At 37.9% G+C, this 18,509-nt stretch overlaps 1 protein-coding gene across 3 annotated transcripts in view; it reads left to right on the top strand.

The window, feature by feature from the left end:
• The window catches only part of PCNX2 (pecanex 2), a 151,585-nt gene that overhangs the window by 69,556 nt on the left and 63,520 nt on the right, over positions 1–18,509 (top strand). For all 3 annotated transcript variants that reach the window (XR_010997378.1, XM_068185061.1, XM_068185062.1), the window contains 4 exons: positions 1,511–1,603; positions 2,081–2,231; positions 6,352–6,493; positions 9,960–10,137. Coding sequence is in view for 2 of the 3 variants with exons in the window: in XM_068185061.1 (XP_068041162.1) it covers positions 1,511–1,603; positions 2,081–2,231; positions 6,352–6,493; positions 9,960–10,137 (564 nt within the window). In the remaining variant the exon portion in view is untranslated. The remainder of the gene's footprint in view (positions 1–1,510; positions 1,604–2,080; positions 2,232–6,351; positions 6,494–9,959; positions 10,138–18,509) is intronic.

Genomic DNA, 18,509 nt, shown 5'->3' on the forward strand with positions numbered 1-18,509 from the left:
GTGGTCAGGAGGAGTTCCAAAGGCCTAACTGGGCTCCCACACCTTTGCACCACATGTAGCCCATGCAGAGTACAGGGCTGTCCAGAGAAGGATGGCTCTCAGAGTGGAGGGAGCACCGCTTTTTTGGAGACAGTTGCATACTCCTGAGCAGCCTGGGAAGGGCAAAGATCATGGTGGTTGCTTGAGATTTCAGCTAAGCTGTATTGGAGTTTCCTGGGACAAAGCAAAAGTACTTTCAGAGCCTGAAGGCTTTTTAGTCCTGCTGCATTTCAAAGGGCTGCTGCTGTAAATGGAAGTGCTGGTGCAGGTGACCTTTTACTGAGAAGCATCTTTCATAACAGGGAATGATAGGCAGCCTAAATATAGAGGTTGCTACCAGCTTCCCTGGTAATTCACAACCCTTCTGTTCTTCGCTTGTTCTGCTTGCTTTCTTTTCTATCTCCTTTTTTTGTAGGTTTGCCATACTATCATTATTTTATTTTTCTTTCTTTTTCTCTGATGAGATTCATTAAGCTTACCTAGATTGCACCACCAGGAAGTCAGATGAACCTCTGGTTCTAACGAAAGGGTTGCTTTTCACATGTGGTTTCTAGGTATATTTGAATTAAAACATAAGTCATCTTCTAAATCAAGAACTACAAATAGTTTCTCATTTGGTAACTTAGCAGCAGAATTGAGTGCTGAACCTAAATGCCCTTCTCATAAATCCAAGACAAGATTTTCATTTACTCACAAAAGCATTTGGGTGACCTCTGAAGTACAATTCAGAAGACCGCACAGATCACAAGCTATCTTGTTTATTTGTTTACTGAGAATGACATTTTAATCGCAAGAAAAATGTGCTGTAAGGACAGTGATATTTGCAATCTTTAGAAACAAAGTTACTCCTACCACAGTTACAGATCTTTACATAAAGGCAGATGTGTCCTTTCATTATCGTTCAATGATAGTGGAAAAAAGCCTTGTCTGAAATCCACAAAATCTTGCTGCAATTTGACTTCCAAAAAAGAAAATCAGGAAATGGGACATGTCACTTTAGAACATGATAAATGTATTAATGTTGTGTCTTAGAAGACGTGACGGAAAAGCATGACTTTTTTTCAGTAATGCAAAAGAAAGGGAATAAGAAATATTAGTTCTTGAAAATAGGAAATGGAACCAGAATTTTGATTCCCAAAAATAAGAAGGTCATAATGGAAAAGAGTTATATTCCTCAAGCAGCATCAGATTCAGTATTAAAATGTATTGCTTTCATTTCTCCAATATTATAACTTTGTTATTTAAAAATATAATTCAAAATCAGGCGTGAAGAATTTAAATGTGATTACTTCAGCAGACCTGGAGTGTGGAGAAATAATTTCCCAAATCAGAGTGGAGAAAATGCTTTTGTATTAGGGAGTGCCGATTAGCCTTATCGCAATGCAGAGTGTAAGTAATTGAGAACACAATAATTACTTTGGTTAAAATAGTGCTGCCTTACTAACTGTGTCTAAAATAATTATTTTCACAGAAAGAAATCTTGAAATCGGATCTTATTGTCTGCACAGCAGCTGCTGTTCTGTCATTTGCTGTCAGTGCCAGTACCGTGTTTCTGTCACTAAGGGTGTGTATCTATTTTTTTTTTTCCCCCTAAGGTATTATGTCTCTTATGCAAAACCACAGGGTGCTTTAACTGAAATGAATAGATGCTGTGGGAAGAGAAGTTAGTGGAAATGCATTTACTGGTCACGATAAGGCTGTTATATCTGCAAAACAGTTTGTTTCTAGATATTTGTATTAATTTTAGTATTACTTATTTGACATCTCTTTCCTTAAACAGCTCATATGACATGGAACCCAGAGGACAGAATGAATAAGCCTGACATTTTGCCTTTTTTCCTCCAATTATGCAGGGAAAAAAAATGGTTAATTGTGTGTGCAAAACACTTATGTCAAAATCCATATTCACCTAGCGTCAAGAATTTGAACATAGGAATAAAAATAGTTCACACAAAAATACAGTTATGGAAACTGTTAAAAAAATGTTTAAAAAATGTATGTAAATTATAACTATGTTTCCTTTTTCTCTGCTTTGGCCCAGCCATTTCTCAGCATTGTGCTGTTTGCTTTAGCGTGGACCGTGGGATTTGTAACACATTACATCCTTCCTCAGCTCCGCAAGCATCACCCTTGGCTGTGGATCTCCCACCCCATACTCAAAAGCAAAGAGCACCAGCAGCGGGAAGTGAGAGGTTTGTAAGACAATCTTTTCTAAACAGTGGATTCAGTGACTTCCAGCTTGCCTTGGTTTGAAGAACTAAAAATAAAAAAAACTCAGAAGTAACAGAGCTGGGAGAATAAGTGATCCTTTTACTTTTGAGTAGCACACGTATCTGATTATTTTAATTTTTCCACTTCATCACCAGCAGATCTGTGAACCTGTAGGAGTTGTCTTCTCAGGCCACTGCCCAGATGGGCTGAGGCCAGGCAGACACGTCTGGAGATGGCCTAGTCTGATGCTCCTGCTCAGAGCAGGGTCAGCTGGACCAGGTTGCTCAGGGCTGTGTCCAGTTTTTAATATTTCAAGTGTAGAGACTAAATAAACTTTCTGGACATAGCATTGAGTCATTCTTACAGTAAGAAAAGTTGCTTCAAACTGTGGTATTTGGGTGGATTTTGGTGGGGGTTTTTTTCTGCTTTTTTTTTTTTGGTTTTGTGTTTTTTGGCGGTTTATTTGTTTTGGTACTGTTTTTGTGGAAATGGATTTTCAATTTGTGCCCATTTCTTTTGTCCTGTCTCTGGCCACTACCGAGAACAGAGTGGCTCCATCAACTTTACTTTCCCCCATCAGGTATTTATACCCCAAAAATGCTGCCAATCAGGCATTCATAAGATGCCCCCAAGGCTTTTTCTTCTCAAAGTTAAAGTAATCCCAGCTCTTCTGTTTCTCCTCATATGTTGAATGTTCCCATCCCTTAATCATTTCACAGCCTCTATGTGATCTTTCCTGAGCCACTGTCTGATCTGCCTTTTGTTTTACATTACTGTTACTTGCTGTGTTGCTTGACATGGTATAGTTCATGCCTAATACATTGGCATTCTACGTAATTTAAAAACTTAAAAGATTGATGAAATTGAGGCAAATTTTTTCTACTTTCTGATGTGTTAGCAAATGTAGTGCAATTTAAGTGTTCTAATTTCAATTGTAACACTTTTAGAGAAACATTACGATTGAAAAGAACTGAAATTTTCTTTAAGATTTTTTCTTGTTGATGTCTGCTGGCTTCAGTGGATGGTGCCTTGATATACGTGAATACCAGTCAATATTTTAGTATGTCGAGATCTGATTTCCTGTTCTGATAGAATTATTTCTGAAGCAAGTAATGTGTTATGAGAAGGAAAGCTTCCTCCCTCCACCCCAGTTCTCTTCTTGCCTTTGCTACCAGCCAAAAGCTTGCTTGTCATTTCTTGATGGATCCCACGCCTTAATAATTCTCAATATATGTTTCTGAAGTGTTTGAAGACAGCATTTGCAGTACAGTCTGTTGAGGGACTTTAGTCTGTTCTTCATCTAGACCACAAAAGAATTCAGATCACTCTCTGAAAAACCATACATGAAAAATTTAAATCTTTTTTATTTAAAAAAAAAAATGTGTTTCAAAACATTTACTTTCCAAACAAGGGTTGGGTATGAATAAAATACCCAAGAGACTTGATTGAAGGCTGCCTTTTAACTTTTATTGCAATATGCCAAGGAAGTTATAAAAGAATATAAATATTATTAAGCACCATGCCCAGCTGAAAACAGTGTCCGGGAGTTCCTGTCCCTGATAACCAGTAATTCTGATAAATACCCAAGTTGCACTGTTTGTTTCAGCACTTAATCATAAAAAACCACTGTAGGATTTCTTTGCCTTGTCTTGATTAAGTCTGTCTTCATTTGTCAAAAAACATAGTTTTCCTAAATGCAGTGACTCAGCATTCGAAAAGGTTGAAGTTAGAGACCTGCTGGACTGATTTCCACAGATGGGTTTCCTTCTGTTTTGAGATCCAGCTGCGTTTCTTATGCTGCCTATTGTGGGGAACAGGCTTTTTTTGCTTCTTTTGCAAACCTCATTTATATGTGGCACATTCCTGTACTTTGGGGTCAATATTATTGCAATGTAGCTGGTGTTGTGTGTTAGAAAACAAGAGTGAAAAAATAATGTGTGTGTATATATATATATATATATATATATATATATATATATATATATTTCAGTCCCTTAGGCTGCTGCAGAGGTTTTTTATCATGTCTGAGATGAGACAGACTGTGGAAAAGGTAATCCCTTTGATAGATATGTCTCACGGGCTGTCTTCTTTCTTTTGTTCTGTAATAAAAATGTAGGAACTAAACTTTAAGATGTTCTCTCTTTGTATAGAAAGAGAAACTTGGAAAAAGGACAGTAGTACCCCATAGTTGTCAGATGCAGACAATGAAAGGACAAGTACACAAAATAAGATGTCTGTGAGGAGTTTTTACTGTATAGATTTTAATTCTATTTTTTTTTGACAAGGGTAGTGCTATTGAAAGACAAATGACTACTTGCAATTAGACAAACAACTGGCAGTGACAATTCCACAAGTTTATTACTCGCTTTGTTGCATAGACTTTGGATGAGTTCCTCAAACTTCAAGGTGTTTCACAGAATAGCAATTATCAGACCAGTTCTTGCAATGCCACTGTGAGATAACTCAGTTATTACTTGTCATTGTCTTGGCTGGCTGCAGGATAAGTCAGGATGTATCAGCTGATGGTATATAGATGTGTAGAAATTAGTACGGGACTAAATGAGAAAGAAACCCTGATATACTAGGCTATTTTTTCTTCTCCTTTCTCCCTACTATTGCTTTTGTACCCCACAGGTTTGTGTAAGCCATTTGCAAATCATCCACATCTTTCCCTGGGGTCCCTTCTGAATGTGAGCTCTTTTTTCTGTCTCCATTGTCTGAACAGACCTCTCTCTGCTCCTGCACCTGCCTTCTGTTTGGTTTATGTGATATGCTTATCTCTTTACTGAAGCTTGAGTTCTTACAGAGAGCTCAGCTTTGGACATGGCTGAAGTTCTTGAGCTCAGGAGAAGGAAAGAGGAATGGGGAAGAACAACTAGGTTCCAAAATAGACATTTTTCTGTGTGTATGAACTTTTAGGAGGTAGCCTTTAGGTAACGAAGAGGGAATATTTTTATGTTACAGCAAGAAACAGAAGTTGTTTATATTTTCTGAAGGGGGATTTTTGCAAGAGCATTGCCTTTCCTTAAGGTACTGGCAAAACATGACTTCAGCCTAATTCAGAAGGATTGGTTTTAGATCTTTGTCTTAGCCTGTGCAATATGAACTGTGCCTGTAGAATGCAGAAATCCACTGAGTCAGTATCTCTTCTTTGTCATTGAAAAGGTGCGTATGGAAGAGGGGTTGTCTACATATAATTGTTTTCATTTTGCAGGGATGATTATTGGAGATTCAGTAGCTGGCATTTTTATTTCTGAGTTAATACCAAGTTCTGCCTTTTTGTGTTCACTGTTTTTCTAATAACCTTGTCTAGCTGAGCTTTGAGGAAAAAGGCATTGTTTTTATCTGTGCACAAGTGTTTCTGCACCCAATTCACCTAAGTTCTCATCGCAGCTGAATTGCATGGAGCATTCGGTTTTTGTTTAATACTCATAGTAAGCACTGTAGTATTGTTAGAAAAGTCTACTGCAAAAAAGAAAGAGCTGTTCCTTACAGAGGAATGATGTGAGATGTGATCCTGGCAGATGCTTCTTACAGTGTCTGTTTAAGTGTTTTGAGAAACATCTATGACAGTTTCTAGCTCCTAATATTTCTTCAGTCGTTAGATCTCAGGGGGTTGTTTCATTTATCAGTGAGGTCAATGGTAATTTACATTCTAATGAACAGTGTTTTGCTACTATAAGATGAGGAAGTTGAGGCACAGAGTTGATGATTCAGCAGGTGATTAGGTGAGTAAGTGATTCAGCAGGTCAGTGCCAGAGCTGGAGAGGGCCTCTCTGGGGTCATTACATCCACTGAGAGTACTGTTTAATATACTGACTAAATAATTGGATGATGTAAAAACTAGCATCTATGTACTATCTTTTATTGTTTCTGAATGTGTCTCAGGAGTACAATTATAAGCAGCAAAACAGATACTCTCTAAACTCAGAAAGCAAACTGATTTCTCTATTGCCAAGGATTTATGAATTCCATTGTTTCATAAATTAGTTGGTTGACTATATTTATTAATGTGAGCTAACTCGTGTCTTCTATGGTACTCCAGTGCAAAAAATGCTGATGATTTGATGCCACGATCTGTTATCTGAATTTCCATTTCAGATGCTGCTCATTTGATGTGGTTTGAAAGGCTTTATGTGTGGCTACAGTGCTTTGAGAAATACATTTTATATCCAGCCATAATACTGAATGCACTCACCATTGATGCTTTCTCTATTAGTAAATACAAGAAGCTTGGTACACAGTAAGTAGATTATAACTCAAAGCATGTGATTAGTATAATATTTGGTTTTAGACTGAAGACTGAGAAATGGAATTTGTTTTTAAATAAGCCTGTAATCTTGTCACAGTTTGCTTTCATGCATATTAGTTCAAAATACAATAATCATTGGCTTTGCTGCAAGAAAAATGCAAAACTACCTTATCACACCAAAATATGTCTCCAGTGAGAGAGACTGAAATTAAAAGATTAAAGAGCTATATATAGATATATATGGAAGGTCTAAATGTCAATTAAAAGCAAGACACACTATATCAGGCTGCAGGTGTTTGATGGGCATAAACTCAGTGGGGTAACTAGAATTAATCAGATGAAAATGAGAAATCTAGGCTGGATATCAGGAAACATTTCCTAACTGAGGATTTTTAACACTATGCCATAGTCTCCCAAAGGAGTTATCAGAAGCTTCACCACACAAGTCTTTTAAGGCTGAGTGAAATATTAAACAGTGTAGAAAGGTGGGTAGTTCTGCATTAAGAGTGGTTTCAAAAAGGTGGGGGTACAGGTTTTGATGAAGTCTGATGTCTTAGATATTGAGCAGAACTGGTGGTGCTGATCCATGGTCTCACAGTATGATCCTTGCAGACAGCCTTTTATGGTAAGTATTTTAGTCAGTGACTTGCCTATTGCAGATACTCAGCAGGCTTAGTGACTGCAGTATCCCCAGTGAGCAGAGTTTCTGCAGTCTTTTTATCAGAATGATAGTGATGCAGATGATAAAAACAAAGACACAGCCTTGGAATGTTCCAGTAGCAAGAAAAACTGCTGGGAGGTGGGGGAGAGTTCCTTGGTGTCCATAATAATACAGATTCTTAACTTCAAATATTATATAAAAGAACTTTGATGTAAAAATTGCATGTTGATTTAATTATTTCTCTCTCGAGGAGCAACACAGCTTTAGGAACTACACAACCATATGGAAAAGGCAGCCCCTGCTTTTAGGCAGCCCCTTTAGTTTGAAACTTAGACTAGGGCATTAGTCAAATTTTCTGCATATTTCTCCCAGACAATTACTTTTCCAGAGAGACTCTCACGAGTCACTCATTGATAGCCTCTGTAGTTCCCCACTGACCTTTTTTTCCCCTCAGGCACTTGGAAGATGCTACAGCCAAGGTGCTTCAAGAGTTCAGGTGTATTGTCCAGGGTAACACTGAATCCACACTTATCCCTCTATTTAGTTCTGCAAGGCTGGGAGAATTAAAAGTAGTCAGAATGCCATTTGTTACTAGCTAGCAGACGTGACTGAATTCATGCACGGAACAAATATGTAGGGTTAGGAAGGTGCTATTTTTACATAGTCATTCCTCCAAGCTAGATTGCACTTTAAAGTATCAACTCCCTCAAGTGTTTAGAAGAAATGAGTCAGACCCCCAGAAGTCTTGAGATTAAAGAAAGTAATTACATTTGTCTGCCTCTGATTGTTTGGCCTGTGGGGGAATACCACAGCAGTCTTTTCCTTCCCCATCCCCCTTGTGTCTGTGTGATCACCTGTGTAAAACCTGCTTTCTCCTTTTCCTTCTAACTCTGGTCTATGCATGAAACTCCCAATATCACTTTTCCTTTGGCTCTCCTCTTTAATACATTCTCCCTACAGCTGCCGTCCAAATGCCACACGCAAAGCATTCATCTTCATATCCCACCTCTTTCTGAACTCTCTAAACCCCTGAGGCATCCTGGATTCTCCTTGCTACTTCCACATACAGTGTTATTGAGGGTTTTAATGCATAAATACATGTTTTCTGTTGCTGGAACATTCTTAGTTATTGACCACCCAAGGATCAGACCTCATCATGCTGTAGGGAAGGGAAGACTCTCCCACTCTGGGTCTGAAAGTGTCTGAGGTGGTACATTTTGTGGGATTTGGTGTTGAAGTTTTCCTCAAATTGAATTTATCTTCTAAGGAAGCTTCACCTAGCTTTGTCATTTAAAGGACTGCAGCAGTTTGCTTCTTGAGGAGGCAGAACAGCTCCTTTATAGTCAGGAGTTTTCTTGAGCTTTCCAGACCCTGGTGTGCTGGTTATTAATAGGACCCCTGCTGATAGTGCCTGCCCCTGTTACCTGCCAAAGAGGCACTGGAAATCAGCCCCCCCCTTCTCATGCTCCCTTACATCTTTTCCCAGGAGTTAAGGCTCCAGGAAAACCACCTTGCATGACAGTATTCTTAAGGAAGAAGGAATAACGAACAAATTATTTTTTGTTACCTCTGAATGTATTATTTTGTAAAGTGTCATTTTTTGGTGAAAGTTTCATCATGGTAACAGGCACAGTGACAAAAAAGTCTTCCTTTTGCTCTATAATCTATAAGTTTCCTAGTGAAAAAAATTCCATGTTGCAAGAATTTTCTTCTTTCTGATAAATGAAATACAAATGAAATACATCTGGTTCGTATAGGATACACTGGGATGGCTTCTGTTGGCTTCAGAATCTATTTAGCTTAGTCATTAGGTTTTCCATTCAGAAATGTGAGGCAAATTGAAAAGAACAGCTTTGACAAGGTGGAAAATAAGGTCAGCTCGGTGTTTCATTCCAACAGTAATGCCCTGCTGATCCTTTAGAATGACCAGCACTGAAAATAAAGTTGCATCTGCATTACAGGAGATAGACAAAAATGAATAAATGTCACATAAAATAAAATCAACCTGGAAAAGTGGAATCTTGCTAGGATGGTGAAAACCTGTTGAGAGCTTTCTAGCCTGCCAAGTGTCAGTCATGGCAGCAGGTATTCTCCTGGTTAGCAGCAGGATGAAGGAGAACCTTCCATGCATTTTGCAAATACCTGGCCTATTTTCTCACTCATTATACATTGAAATCCCCACATTTTGGAACACAAAAAGGCAGCACAATTTCTTTTCATCTGGTAAATTACTATGGAGAATAGTCAACTTTCTGATCAAGAGCAGTAGTAAGAATTTCAAACACTTCACATCTATGTGTATTTCTATACAGAATTTTGGCAGCACATAATGAAATTACAAGTAAAATTATAAATTCTGTCATCAGGTGAAATTTCTTGTAATTAAAAAAAAAATGGGTTTAAGGGTTTTTTTTGGTTTTTTTTTCAAATTACAGTAATGTATTAATGAAAGTGCCAAGGTATTTCCTGGACTGAAATTTTATTTTAAGAGGGATATAAAAATGTCTGGTCTCGATTCTTGGGTTTTAATTGTCATTACTACTCTTTTTAGCTCAGAGTTTGCTCTTTTTTACAACTTAAAAATGTGTCATAATGATAAGGGAAAAATACAAAATTTCACATTTGTAAAATAAATGTGATGATTTCTGATATTTCTTCTGTATCCTTTTAATAAATCTGTAGATTTAGATATGCATAGCAATCTAAAATACATCTGGTACAGATATTTGTATTTAAGAGCTTCCTAATTTGATGCTGTATGACTTGATTAGGTTTTTCTCTCTGCTATTCTTACAGCTGTGACATTATTCTGATAACAGTTGCTGGGATGAAACTCCTCCGCTCCTCATTCTGTAATCCTATTAATCAGTTTGTTACTTTGAGCTTTACTGTGATCTTCTTCCGATTTGACTACAGAGACATTTCAGAAAATTTCTTGCTGGATTTCTTCATGATGTCCATTGTGTTTCATAAGGCAAGTTTTAGAGCTCCTATAATTTCTTTGAAAAAAATATACTTTCAGTGTCACCTGGCTGATCAATAAGTGTTAGAACTTTTTAGAAGTAGTAAATTTATACCTAGACTCAGATTATTGGTATTATAGAGGAAAAAAATCTGTTAAATTGAAAAAAAGGCTTTGATTAAGTGTTTTTTCTGGCTTTGTGTGATGTTTTTCATCTACTTTTTGTTCACGTGTTGCTATATAAAGTTCAGAATTGTTTTCAAGAAGAGAATCCTCAATGAGTTTGAAAGAGCCTCTTGGGTCATTAGTGCAGGACTGCCCTCCAGATCAATCGCCTGGTGTTTTTATCTTGGTTTCCTTTGAATGCCTCTAGTGGTTGACTCAACAACTTCCTTTGGGAAATTATTCCATTATCTAATCACCCTCATGATAATAAATGTTTTTCTAATGTCAGCCTTAACATTTTTCTTTTCCTATTTTCAGTCTGTTATCCTTGTGATGCTGCCCTTAACCTTAACCTCAGTGCTCCTTCTTCTCTATTGCATTGTTAACTCTTGAAGTGTGCTCCAGTTGAGTTTATTAAAAAACTACCAAACCCTTTCTGCATCAGTCAGGTCAGACCCTGTCTTTATTTGGAATCTAAAGTATTTCACTGAAAGAATTAGGCCTAACTGATACCTTGAGAAAACATGAGAAACTACTGAAGATTTGAAAGCATTCATCCAGGGGTAATTCTAGTGAGGTGTTTGGTTTTGTTGTTTTTTGTTTTATTTGGGTTTTTTGCTCAGGCTTATTTGCTTGGTTTCTTTACCTAAAATATTCCTACTATATGTGTGAGAATGACCCAGCTAGCATCCCTTAGTTGGTGAGAGAAGAAAGACATGGTTCCATATTGATTGCTGCATGTGCTGTGGAGATATTTAGCCTTTCTACACAAGGAGCATCAGCTCATACTGCTATCTATGCCTATCTGGAAGTTTCAGACTTCTGATGGAAGGGTCCAGTTAATTGGTGTTATATTGGGAGTTCCCAGTCATTTAGGGAAAGAGTGAAGGAGAAATGAAATGCTTTTCCTGGTTTATTTCTGTGCTGCTGTAAGGGAGGATGAGAAAGGAGGAGTTACAACTTGGTGAGGTAACTTGAGCTCCTACTTTTTGCTAACTCTTGGACCACACTCCAGCAGAAGCTTCACCTGCTTTGAGCCTTCACCCTCGGAACTGTTGTTCTGCTTTCTCTCTGCTGGGGTGAAAAAGCAAGGGCTGGGGAGGAAGGGCAGAAGAAGAGGACTAGAAGAGTTGAGACAAAACTCTGCTTTAACAAGATCCCCCTCCACCATACTCTGATTCTAAAACAGGACTAGAGTAATTTTTTTAAGCTTCTTAGCTAAGAGTGAAAGATAACCAGCGAAGGCGATGCAGGGTTTGCTCGCATTATGCCACTTTTCAGTATTTGTTTCATTACCATGTTCCCTAGAGAAAGGGGTAAATTTTTGTCTCCAGAGAAGTTTATCACTGTGAGGTCGCATGTCTGAATGATGGTGTACTTAGTCCTAAAACTCATTCTCTAAAAACCTTTTTACAGGATAAAAAAATCAGCATGCCAGGATTGAAAGTTCCACTATTTAATTCTTTTGAAAGTGTTGAGCATATCACAAAATACTTCTGTGAATTATTGCATGCTTTTGTAAGAAAGAGATATGAAGTCTTTTCAGTAGAATTTTTTACAGTTACTTGGGTAGATTGAAGCTACTGTTCACAGTAGAAAGACTAGTGTTAGCAATGAGAATGAGATAATGAAGGATGCTTATTAAATTAAGCAGAGATGTTTGCTAAAATAACTACTGCTCTACTAGACTGAAGGCTGTACTGCAGACATGTATTGAAAATGTGTTTTTAGGACTGATCTTCCATCTTCATATCTAACAATATCTGAAATTTTGCAGGTCATTAGTTCAGCAAGTAGAATTGTCCTTGTTCCATTTAATTATTCTAAGTCAAACGGTTGAATTCTTTATATTATAAAAGCACATGCACAATTTCACAATAATCATTAGATCCAATATGAAAAATTGCATTGCAAATTATAGCAATTAAATACCTTTTAATTTCAAATCATAAAGGGCATAACTTTTCTTTATCCTAATTAAGATTTGAGCTTTAATTAGCTCAGCGTTGTGGAACTTCAGTAAAGGATATGATCACCTGAGGATAACGATAGTGTGTGTTTATTTCATACTATAGTCTCTAAGCAAGCTGCATCCACCCTTGTTGCTAACAGCTTTATGGGTCTTCACAGATTCTGTCTGTATTTCAGTAATTTTTATGTTTGCACTGATTTTTTAAAATACAAACAAAATTGGAAATACTGTCTATTGCTGTCACCTTTAGCTATGCAGAGTTTATTACACAGCCATGACTGATTTCTGTTTGCACGTTGAAAATGTCAGTTTGCCACTCTCTTAATTAGGGAACATTAGAAGCGCTGTCTTAGTCATAGTGATGGCAATTTTTAAGCAAGCTTACCCCATAAAAAGCTTTGCATGCACTCAAAACATGGTGCTAATATTTTTTCTTCTACCAGGTGCTGGGGAAGAAGGAATCTCAATTCAACAGGCATTCACAACTGCACTAGTCACTCTTGATGCACATTATATGGAATAAAATTTTGCTAATAATGTTTGGTAGAGTATTTCTAAATAGCTCACTGATTGTGCTTCCCTTGTTTTCCCCATTGTGGTGTTAATTTAGTCTAATTTAGTCAAATCAGAAACTCCAAATGAGCATACTGCTTCCTGAGCAAGCTGGGACACGGAAGTCCGAATTGCTCCTCACGGATTTTCATCTCTCTTGGCCAAAACACCCACACTGAGGTAACACAGAGAACAAGAGAGTCTACTCAGTTCTATTCCTGAGAAATTTTTTATTTTTTGTCTTTTTAATATCATAGGACTTACTAATGTGACTCAGTCAATTAAATTCTTTAAAAAAATGATTAGCTATTTACATTTTGACAATTTACCGAATGTGAAAACACTAAATGTTGATTTAGACATATGCAGAATGTGCTATTTTGTATTTCAAATTGCCTTGGGAAGGCAGCAAGATAGACATTTAGGAAATATTTTCTTGCTTTTGAGAATGATTGCAGCTTTTAATTCAAATGAAACAGTACTTCTCCATCTTTCTTAAACTAAGACTTCCCGTGTAGTGAGACCAAGTTGTGTCCTTGACTACAGCCTGGAGATCTTCTGTCCAAAACTCCTGTTGTCTCTAATCTTTAAATCAGAGCTGAATGGCCTTTTAAAAGTTTGTGGTTGCTCATTCAGCATGTGTGGGTGTAATGCTCTGATGCATATTCTGCAGGAAGTCAAACCAGATAATCGAGACAGTCTTGGTCTACATGACTCCATGTAAACTTTTGAAATGAGCCAGTTGTTCTCCCTGGATGTTTTAGGAGATAATGTCAGTGCAAAGGTTAATAAGAATGTTCATATTAGGAGAAAATGGAAACCCACAAAAAAATGAGAACATATTCTTCATAGGCATAACAAGGATGGAATATATCATAGGACTTAGAATATTTCTTCCTAGAATTTTAACACTAGGAAAAAAAATGAGACTCTTTCTTGTAATAGAGTAAAAAAAATTGTGGAAATATTAAATTATTTGAGTAGTTTATTTGGAACTGATGAAAAGATGGACCTTTCTTCCATTCTTTTGCTGTCTACTGACATAATATTTAACTGAGGAAAAGCTCTAACATATGCAAAAGCTATCAGAGGAAGAGCATATGGATGGTTAATTGATATAGCTCATCCAGTCCATTTTTCTTCAGTGTGATAAAAACAAACAAAAAGTAAAACAGTAATGGACCCAGCACTGCCTTCTCTGGCAGATGTGTGAGATGCTTTTGAAGGGTGTCTGGAGTAGCTGCTCAAGAATGAACCAGTATTTAAGTGTGAAGTAGAAGTGAATGCAAATCAGTCAGACAGCAGGGATATCAGTTTGGAACTGGCTGAATGTTAACAAGGATGCTCAGGGCAAGACTTGTCCCAAGCTCTTTGGCTGCGCTCTGTTAAAAATGCGATTTTCCGTTTCATCCAGTGCCACAGGCATCCTCTAAATTTTGCTGGTGGGAAGGAGTCATAGTATCTCCCTGAACTGCTTTTGGAACCCAAGCAGAGCTGATGTTGAGCTAAAGGAGCAAAGACAGCAAAATCCTCTGTACTGTGGCTGTGGATGCTCCTGGCTATAGTATGCTCTTGGCTACTACAAAAGCCTAGTGGGAGGTTCTTGCCAGTCCCTTCACTACTGGGAGCATGCTGCTAAACTGGCTCTTACCAGCAACTTTTTCATCTCTACAGCACAACAGAGAAATTGTACTTGTACTTTGGAATATGGATTTTTGACAAATCTGTGCAGCTTCCTTTAAGCTCTGAAGAGTGAGCCACCCCTAGCTTACACACTCATCTACCATACAGATCTAAATGGGAATGATAAACCCAAGTGCCATTAACCTTCTGAAGTACAGGACTACAACTTTTTAGCTCTTTCACTGTCTTATATGTTACTGTCACGTAATTTAATGGCCTCCTAATTTGTGTGTGTATATGAACTAATTAGCAATACAAAAATATGAAATCACCTTGTATTTTCTTATCATCAAGTCTTCTGAGGGTTCTGAATTTGTCTTCATGCATAAGGCAAAATAATCAAAGAAGCAGAGCTTGTTAAATTTGCCTTCATTAACACTGAATTTATTTGCCTAAGTACTCTTTTTCCTGCTGAGCTCACTTAAATATACAATTTCCCTGTTTGATATTTTTTCTTCTTTCCCAGAATATATTTTCCAGCTAAAAACGAATCCACGTTTTTATAAGAATTTTTTTTCTCTTTCTGTATACTTCTTTCTCATACAGTATCCAAGACCACATGTTTATGAAAGATGGTCTTTGTCAAAGTAGATCCAGCTAATGCAGCCAGTTTGTAGCAACCTGGCAGACCTTTGTTGATCAGGCTTAACTTTCAACATCTGCAACAAAATCCCTTGGACAGGAAAGAAATTGTGTGTCATCTTGTTTTCCTTCATTTTATGAGAAACTGCTGCCAAGTGCATTGACCTTCTTGGTGTTTTGTTGAAGTCAAGTAATTAACCTATTGGATCTTTTTATTGCCTTTATGGCAATAAAACTCTTGGTTAGTTGGCATGTCTCATTGATTTAGGTGCGACTTATAATTCAAAAGCCTCACTCTTTTTCCTTTCCTCTTCTGATTTTTCATCCTTCTCTAAATCTGATGTTTCACTTCAAAGCTTCTGAGTCTAAGTCATTAATTCATATTTTAATCCATTCTTTGCCATTTGTGCATACTGAAATCCGATGTCTTAATCATCTGTACCCTCTTAGCTCACAGCTGTTTCCTCAACTTTTGATATCTGGCATATAAACCCTTTTAAGACACTTTCTGCTGAGTAAAATACCCAAGGCTACATCTGATATTTGACAGGATAATCCCAGTGGTATTTTCCATAGACTCCTTAACTCTCTTGGGCACTGTACAGTTCATGTTTCCTCTTAATATTGGAGGAATGGTTTAATTGATTTTTTTCATTCAGCCTTCTGTCACTGACCTCTTTGTCAGACTTCATTCATTACACTATTCCCAATTTACATTTTCTCTCTTTTTTTTTTTTTTGTTCTTTTTTTAAATTTTTGCTAGAATGGGGCAAGTGCATTTGGGGGTTCAGGGAGATGTACACCCACTCGCTGGGTCAGTATGGCTCAGTATGCACTGAGGTCTATGTTCATGTGCATTCGTGCTGTCTGTGTTGATGCAGGCGCTGAAAGAGAAATCTGGAGTATTGCAAGCTTGGTGTTTTTTCTTATGCCCACTTTTACCACAAAATGCTAGAATGGCTTGGGTTGGAAGAGACTTTAAATATCGAGATCCAACTCCCTTGCTATGGGCAGGGACACCTTCTACCAGATCAGGTTGCTCAAAGCCCCATCTAACCTGGCCTTGAACACTTGCATGGTGGGGTATCCACAGCTTTTCTGGGCAACCTGTTCCAGTGCCTTATCACCCTCCTAGTGAAGAATTTCTTCCTAATACTTTATCTAAATCTCTTTTAGTTAAAAACCATTCCCCCATCTCCTATCACTTCAGGCCTCTATAAAAAGCCCCTGACTCCAGCTCTTTTGTAGGTCTCCTTTCGGTACTGGAAGGCTGCTTTAAAGTCTTCCTGGAGCCCTCTCTTCACCAGGCTGAACAGCCCCAACTCTGTCAGCCTTTTCTTCATAGGAGAGGCACTCCATTCCTCTGACCATCCTCTGGACCCACTCTAACGGGTTCATGTGTTTCTTGGGCTGGGCACCCCAGAGGCCGATGCAGGGTTCCAGGTGGGGTCTCACCAGAGCAGAGCAGAGGGACAGAATCCCCTCCTTGGCCCTGCTGCCCACGCTGCTTTGGATGCAGCCCAGGACACGTTTGGTTTCTGGGCTGGGAGTGCCCGAGGCTGGGTCATGTCCAGCCTCTCAGCCACCAGCACCCCCCAAGTCCTTCTCACAGGGCTGCTCTCCTATCCATTCTCTGAGCAGCCTGTATTTGTGCCTGGGATTGCCCCAACCCAGGTGCAGGACCTTTCGCTTGGCTTTGTTCAACTACATGAGGTTTGCATGGGCCCAATCAGTTTGAAAAGGAAATTTCTGGGAAGATACAGTCATGGCAGAATCCATGCCTGTGAAGGCTTTCCTGAAAATGCATGAATCAGTGCAGCTGATGAGTGCACTCCGAGCTGCACTGATTTATTTTGCTTGTCTGGCCCTCTTCATATTAAGCTGATGAGCTCTGATCTTGTCCTTTTTGCCCACCTTGGGATATATGCGAGTCTGTTTTTTTACAGTGCCACAGGTTCCTTCTCTGAGCTCTTGCTATCAGCTGACAATGTAGGAAGAAGCCACATCTGCCATGAGCAGATCCAGGGCTCTGTTAGGTTTTATCATTTTCTTGTCATAATCCTTACCATAATTACATCTGGCTAACATTTAACTTCAGTTGTAAGGCTTTCAAGGCTTGCTGCTCAAATCGCTTAAACCATGCCTGTTTTGTACAGTGTCACTGTTAAGTGCTCAGTGTTGTGCTTGAGGAATATGTTCTTTCCTCCAATGTTTGATATCAGAGACTTGGACTGATTATATTTTGATCCTCTTGTATGTATTGCATCAGACAATGATTTTGGAGCCCGCTATATAAAGGCTTCAAGGGTCTGTAAGCATGTGCAGATAAAGACATCCTAGAAAGTATTTGTTGTAGGTTCAAACACAGCTGTCCAAATACACCACAGAATGTCACAATGACTTAAGACATAAGCATTAAAAACCTTTACTAAAACTAATGCTCCAGAAAATCTTGTTTTACAGGATTTCATAGGTGAAGTTTGTTAAAATGGTATTAAATAAAAACCCAAAAGTCAATGATTTGCAAAGCAAAGCCATGAACAATAATAAAATTATTCCAAGTTTAATTTTATGTCCTTAAACGCATACATACTTACAGCTTTTCCCTCTTGATCTATATTCATTTTTATTGGCATACCAAAAAGAAAATAAAAATATACCAGTAGGTATTAGAATTTAATTCTGAAAGCTGGAGTTTCCACTTGATCAGAATTAGCTTAACATGAAGAAGTAAATATTCCTCTTAGAGTCTCAGTTCAAATAATCTCAAGGTCACAGGAGGAATCTAAGGATGAATATAAAGAAATACCTGTTCAAACTAAATAAATGCTTTTTGCGCTTAACTTTTTTAATCTCAATTTGTGTTGCATGTAGAGCATATATATATATATATGACCATTATTTTTGTTTAAAACCTGTGTGTGTGTGTGTATATATATATACACATTTTTTTTAAAACACAGAAAAAAATCAAACTTAGCAATAAAATGGTAATGTTTATGCATTATTTAGTCCCAGAGTTGCCAAGAAGTCTGCCCACACAAAATCCCAACAGATGCCAAACACATAGAAGGGCTGCCAAAAGCTGAGAGCATTGCATAGTCTCCATCTCACAATGAGTCATTTAAATTCAGGTGTTAACCTCTGCCTAGTTCATTAAAATATACCAAACTGAGAAAAGAAGATACCATTTTAGTGATGTTTCAGACTCCACAAATCTTTAGTTTTTTATGTATTTAACTAATTTCCATTACATTAGTTTGCAAAGGTACCTACATTTGGTTAAGTGAGAATAACCAGATTTAAAGAAAATCGTGGGAAGATGAGTCTTTGCCTTTGCTTTCTTTATAGCTCACTGGTGCACCAGAAGTCTGTAGAGGCTTCAGAACTCATAGAAGACTTAAGGATGATTAAGACAAAATGTGTGTCC

This window comes from Anomalospiza imberbis, chromosome 3 (genome assembly GCF_031753505.1).
Source record: "Anomalospiza imberbis isolate Cuckoo-Finch-1a 21T00152 chromosome 3, ASM3175350v1, whole genome shotgun sequence".
In the NCBI taxonomy this organism is placed as follows: domain Eukaryota; kingdom Metazoa; phylum Chordata; class Aves; order Passeriformes; family Viduidae; genus Anomalospiza; species Anomalospiza imberbis.